Source organism: Gekko japonicus, unplaced genomic scaffold, assembly GCF_001447785.1.
Source record: "Gekko japonicus isolate JY-2015 unplaced genomic scaffold, Gekko_japonicus_V1.1 scaffold1845, whole genome shotgun sequence".
NCBI lineage: Eukaryota > Metazoa > Chordata > Lepidosauria > Squamata > Gekkonidae > Gekko > Gekko japonicus.
This window is the reverse complement of record NW_015162005.1, coordinates 59,673-64,640: the sequence shown is the minus strand read 5'-3', so window position 1 is coordinate 64,640 and position 4,968 is coordinate 59,673. Positions and strand designations below refer to the sequence as shown.

The 4,968-nt window shown below is 49.6% G+C and overlaps 1 protein-coding gene across 1 annotated transcript in view; it reads left to right on the top strand.

Annotated features, from left to right (window-relative positions):
• LOC107105487 (serine/threonine-protein kinase BRSK2) overlaps positions 1-4,968 on the top strand; it is a gene marked incomplete at its 5' end in the record, with an annotated part of 331,496 nt that overhangs the window by 294,314 nt on the left and 32,214 nt on the right. The window contains one exon of the mRNA XM_015405471.1: positions 2,935-3,024. Coding sequence (XP_015260957.1) covers positions 2,935-3,024 — 90 coding nt within the window. The remainder of the gene's footprint in view (positions 1-2,934; positions 3,025-4,968) is intronic.

Sequence of the window (4,968 nt, the reverse complement as noted above, 5' to 3'; positions counted from 1 at the left end):
GGGAAGGGGGCAGGACCCTTTCCAGGCCTATATTGGCCTTTCAGGGAGGGATCCTTAGGGCCAAACCTGACAAGGGTTGCCAGTGCCAGGCTGGGAAATTCCTAGAGATTTTGTGGTGCAGTCTAAGGAGGGCTGGGTTTGGCGAAGGGAAAGGCCTCAGCTGGATATAATGCCACAGAGTCCAGCCTCCAAAACTGCCATTTCCTCCAGGGAGACAGATCTCTGCTGTCTAGAGTTCAGTTGTAATTTGGGGGGGGATCTCCAGGCTCCACCTGGAGGCTGTGGAAACTCGAGCTGCAGTGTTAGAAGAGTCAAACAACAAATATATACACTGCAAAAACCTTATTTTATAAGTTAAAGTGTTCTATGTGTTCCATCTTATAAAGTGCATTGCTGGCTATGCGCTGTAACAATAAAATTCATTCATTCATTCAAGTGCATTGTGCATTATTCATAATATTCTGAAACAGGTATATGTTCATCACATGAAATATCAACAATAATAATCACTTTGTACAATCTAATAGCTACCAGTCAATTTACATCCTTTTTACACAATCAACCCCAACGGGAGTTTCTAGAATTGTACACCCGCTTCTCCTACAAAAGGCCCATTAAGCAGCTGACAATCATAGACGGAGCCTATGGTTCCGGTGGCCAACTGGACGGTGGGGGAACCCCACCCCCAAGAGCAGTAGCCACCCATGCTATCCCTCTCCCTTCCGCAGAGATTTAAAGGGCTTCAACTGATCGGCAGGGAGCACGTGGTTGGCCAATCAGCTGGAGGGGCCCTAAAAATCTTTCAGTAGGGAGGGAGAGGGGCTGTCGCCAGCTGCAGCTCCTTTTGTAGAAAGACCCTTTGAAGACCCCGCGGTAGCGCGCAGGCCTGAATCCCAAGCGGCAGGTTTTTGCAAGTGGAGCTGCGGCTGGCGACAGCCCCTCTCCCTCCCTGCTGAAAGATTCAAAGGGCCCTCCAGCTGATTAGCAGGCCACGTGTTCCCCACCTATCAGCTGAAGCCCTTTAAATCTCTGCAGGAAGGGAGGGAGAGGGGTGGTCGTGGGTGGTCATGGCTTGGGGGCGGGGCTTGGGGGCATCCCTGACCCCCTGGAATGCTTCCCAAATCCTCCCACTGGAATGATGAGGGGACTTGGCAACCCTAGAAGAGAAGAAGAAGAGATTGGATTTATACCATGCCCTTCACTACCCAAAGGTGTCTCAGAGCGGCTTACAAACTCCTCTCCCTTCCTCTCCCCACAACAAACACCCTGTGAGGTAGGTGGGGCTAAGAGAGCTCTGACAGAAATGGCTCTTTTTCAAGAACAGCTCTTATCAGTACTATGGCTTGCCCAAGGTCACCCAGCAGGTGCAAGCGGAGGAGTGGGGAATCAAACCCGGTTCTCCCAGATTAGAGTCCGCGCACTTAACCACGACACCCTAGTCCATGATCACCCCCAAGCTCCTAACTTACTCTAAAAATGCCTACTTGACTTCATTCAAGACAAGGGGATCCAATCCTTCTAACACATTGGCCTTTTGTCGGATTATTAGGGGAGAGGCATGATCGTGCTCTTCACATACCTGAAGGGCTGTCACAAGGAACTGCTGGAGAAGGCAAGACTGGTTGTGACGGGGTGAAGTTGGACTATAAAAGAAATGTCCCAACAAAGCAGACAGACAGTGATCCAATCACCTGAGTGGGGAGCTACTCCCGAACTGGAGGTCTAGTACTCCTTAGAACCAGTCTATGTAACTATTTTGAGCGAGAATCAGTTGGCTCTGGCATAGCAGCTGTGGTGGCTGACTGAAAAGGGGGGTTTGTTAAAGAAATAAAAGGTCCTGAGGAGGAAAAAGAAGTGTCTTGCTAACTAGTGATGTGGAAGGTATCCCAAGGTTAGGGAGCACCATGGCAGGAGACAAGAGGGCAGTTAGAGGAAGAAACCAGTGGGAGTGAAAAGTAACTGTGTTTGCGCAGTTTGTGGGAGCAAGAGGGTGGTAGAGAAGATCTAGTTAGCATTTCGTAGAAAAAGAGGTGCAGGAGCTCATTAGCATAGCTCATTAGCATAACTTATTTGCATAGGCCACACACCCTGACATCACTGGAAGTGTGTCAGAAGGCAACACCCACCGCTCAGGCTCCACTGGACCGTTTTGGATTGCTAGCTATTGGGGGGGGGGGAACGTGCAGATCTGTCCTCGCAGAGGAGGGAGAGCTCGTACCTGAATAAGACTTGGTTTTAAAGGTGCCACTGGACTGTTTTGGACCGGGGGGGCGGGGGGAGCTCTGCAACGTGCCTGGCTGCTTCTTGCTCTGACTGAGGGCTGCTGGGAGCAGGGGGTGGGGCTTGTTGCATGTGCCTGCCCCCTGGGCTCTTTACTGCCGGAGCTCCGCTTTTGTGTGCTCCTGCAGGAAATTACCCCTGGTTAGCACGAAGGTCGAGAAGTATGAAACTGGAGTCTAATACTGAATGGGGAAGGGGCTAGGGCTGCCAAGTCCCCCTGGGGGGCAGAAATCCCCCTGCCGCAGAGGCCCGTTCCCCGACGTCGGGGAATCGGGGCCCAGGGGGAACCCCGCCCCAGTGTGCACGTCACAGGGAACTGACGTTATGACGCCAGGCACGCTGGGGGTGGGGCCACGGCCATACAAGGGAAAACGCTATGGTTTTCCCTTGTATCGTCATGGCCCCGCCCCCAGCGTGCCCGGCATCATGACGTCACTTCCCTGTGATGTGCATGCGGAGCGCGTGCGCTTCGCGCGCGCCGGGATGCAAATGGGAGTCCCCCACCGGCAGGGTAAGTGCCACTTGGCAACCCTGGGGGGGTGGAAACTGGAGAGAAGATGCCTCTGCCGTCCTACCTTTCTTTCTCTTCACACTCTACATTACGGTGGTCTGTAATTCTGCTTCATCTCACAGTCCAATCTGGTTTTTTTACAGGTCCAAGCCGTCGCTTTAAGAGGGTAGTAGAAACCATTCAGGCACAGTTGTTAAGCACACACGACCAGCCTTCAGTTCAGCAGTTATCAGGTAAGTAGCTTCCACAGCTCAGCGCTTTGCTTCGGGCAAGGACGTGAATTGGAAGCACCTCTCAGCATAGCCCTCGCCTCTCACCTAAAGCCTGGTTTCATCCAGACCAAGTAGGAAGACTCTTCCTCACATCCTTCCTCTGCCATTTGCTCCACTCCCACCTACCTCGCGCAGTTCCCATTCCCCCAAATGCATCACCCAATGTAAACAGCCCCGCCCCGCCCCAAGAGCCATTTGTCACCTTTCACAGGAAGTGTCATCAGCAGTTTATGTAACTCCAAACCCTCCCAATACTTGGGAGATGCTTTTAAATGTATTAGATGAAAGAGTCCTCTGTGGTTTTAAAAGCAAAAAAAATAATTCTATTTTGGGTCCTGGTGGAAAGGATTCCTTTTGGCAGCTGGGAGTAGCTGGAAGTCTAGAACAAGAGTGATGTTTTGAGGTCACTAGCTCTGAAGAAGCATTCTAATCAGTCCTCTGTGAGACAATTAAAAAGTACTCCTATATGTGCCAGAATTATATCAGATTCTGTAAGCAAAGTACTTTGGTAGAACCCTTCAGATCTTTTCTGTTAATAAGTGGGAACCTTCTCTAAACGCTCTACTGGTAAAGTCACGTTCTAGCAGATTCCCACACATGCCCCGTGCTTCTGTGAGTCACTAGAAGGAGTTAGAGTTGGTACTTCCAAGTAGACCCAAAACACAGTTGATCCAAAACTCAGAACGAGAATGTCTGATCAGCCATAGTGCTCTCAGACATGGCAACTACAGACATCTGGCTAGCATAGAAAAGAAGGAATGTCTAAAGTATGAAACAGAGAAAAGAGAATCAAAGTGGATTCTGATGACACAGCACGGCACGAAGACTGCTTATACAATTACTGTGCAGCGGGGGCATGCAGATAGAAAGCTAGTAATTGTCCATCCATAGAAGTTGTCCTGACCGTGCTTTTGCTATCTCCAGATCTTCATTTGGCTCAGTCCCTATAGAAAACAAGGTTTCCGTTGGTAAGCGGCTTACGCATGGTGATATTTATAAGCCGCCGACATCCAGTGCAATTTCACACTCGAACAGACCTGTGATTGGATGGAAGTCTTAACGTGAAACATTTATTTTGCATGTGGCTGTAACTTAAAAATTTATGGAAGTCCAGGTTTTGGAAGAGGTGAAAACATAGAAGGAACTATGGCATCCAAATGGGGTGGTTTCAAAAGGCGCAGCTCACTGACTAGTTTGAGGCGCGGCAGGAGTAATGGGGAGGGAAGACCAGGATCAGTAAATGTTGTGACGATTGTAGCATAGTAGCCACCTTTTTGTTTCCTGGCACCAAGGTGATGTTCAACCATTCAGCTTAGCTGAACATCTTTCTTAATGCGGAAAACTCAGAACCAAGATGAATTCTACGGCAAAGAGTTGCTTACTTCAAAAGCAGCCTCAGTCAAAATCAATGTTCGCTTAATCTGTCATTGACAGATTAAAGTGCAAAGTGTTTCCGGTCCCTGGAGAGGTTCAAATAGCCTAACTGCTAACAAAATAGTGTCCCCCATCTTTCAGTTCAGGTACCACCACAGGTGAGTGACTGGAGGCCCCTGTGAACAAACCTGTGAGAGGGGTGTGTGCATATGATGCAATACATTGCAACGCATATGCCCTACAGTGGGGCCACCCATCTGTGAACACGTCTCAAGCGCCATCACAGCCAGCAAGGACTTGTGGCTTTGTGGATGTGATGATTATTACCTCTCTGACCTTGCTTGGTCTGCTGACTATGGACTAGCCCATTAAACTGGCTTGCCTGGGTTTCAGAACAAGACTGTTTTCTGTCGTCTCTCATTCTTTGCAAGTTCACACCACCGTTGATAGACATTGCACCGTTTCTTTGTTGCGTGTGTGTGTATCTCATGTCGAGCGGTGTACTCCTATGTCTCACCAGTACATCCCCGT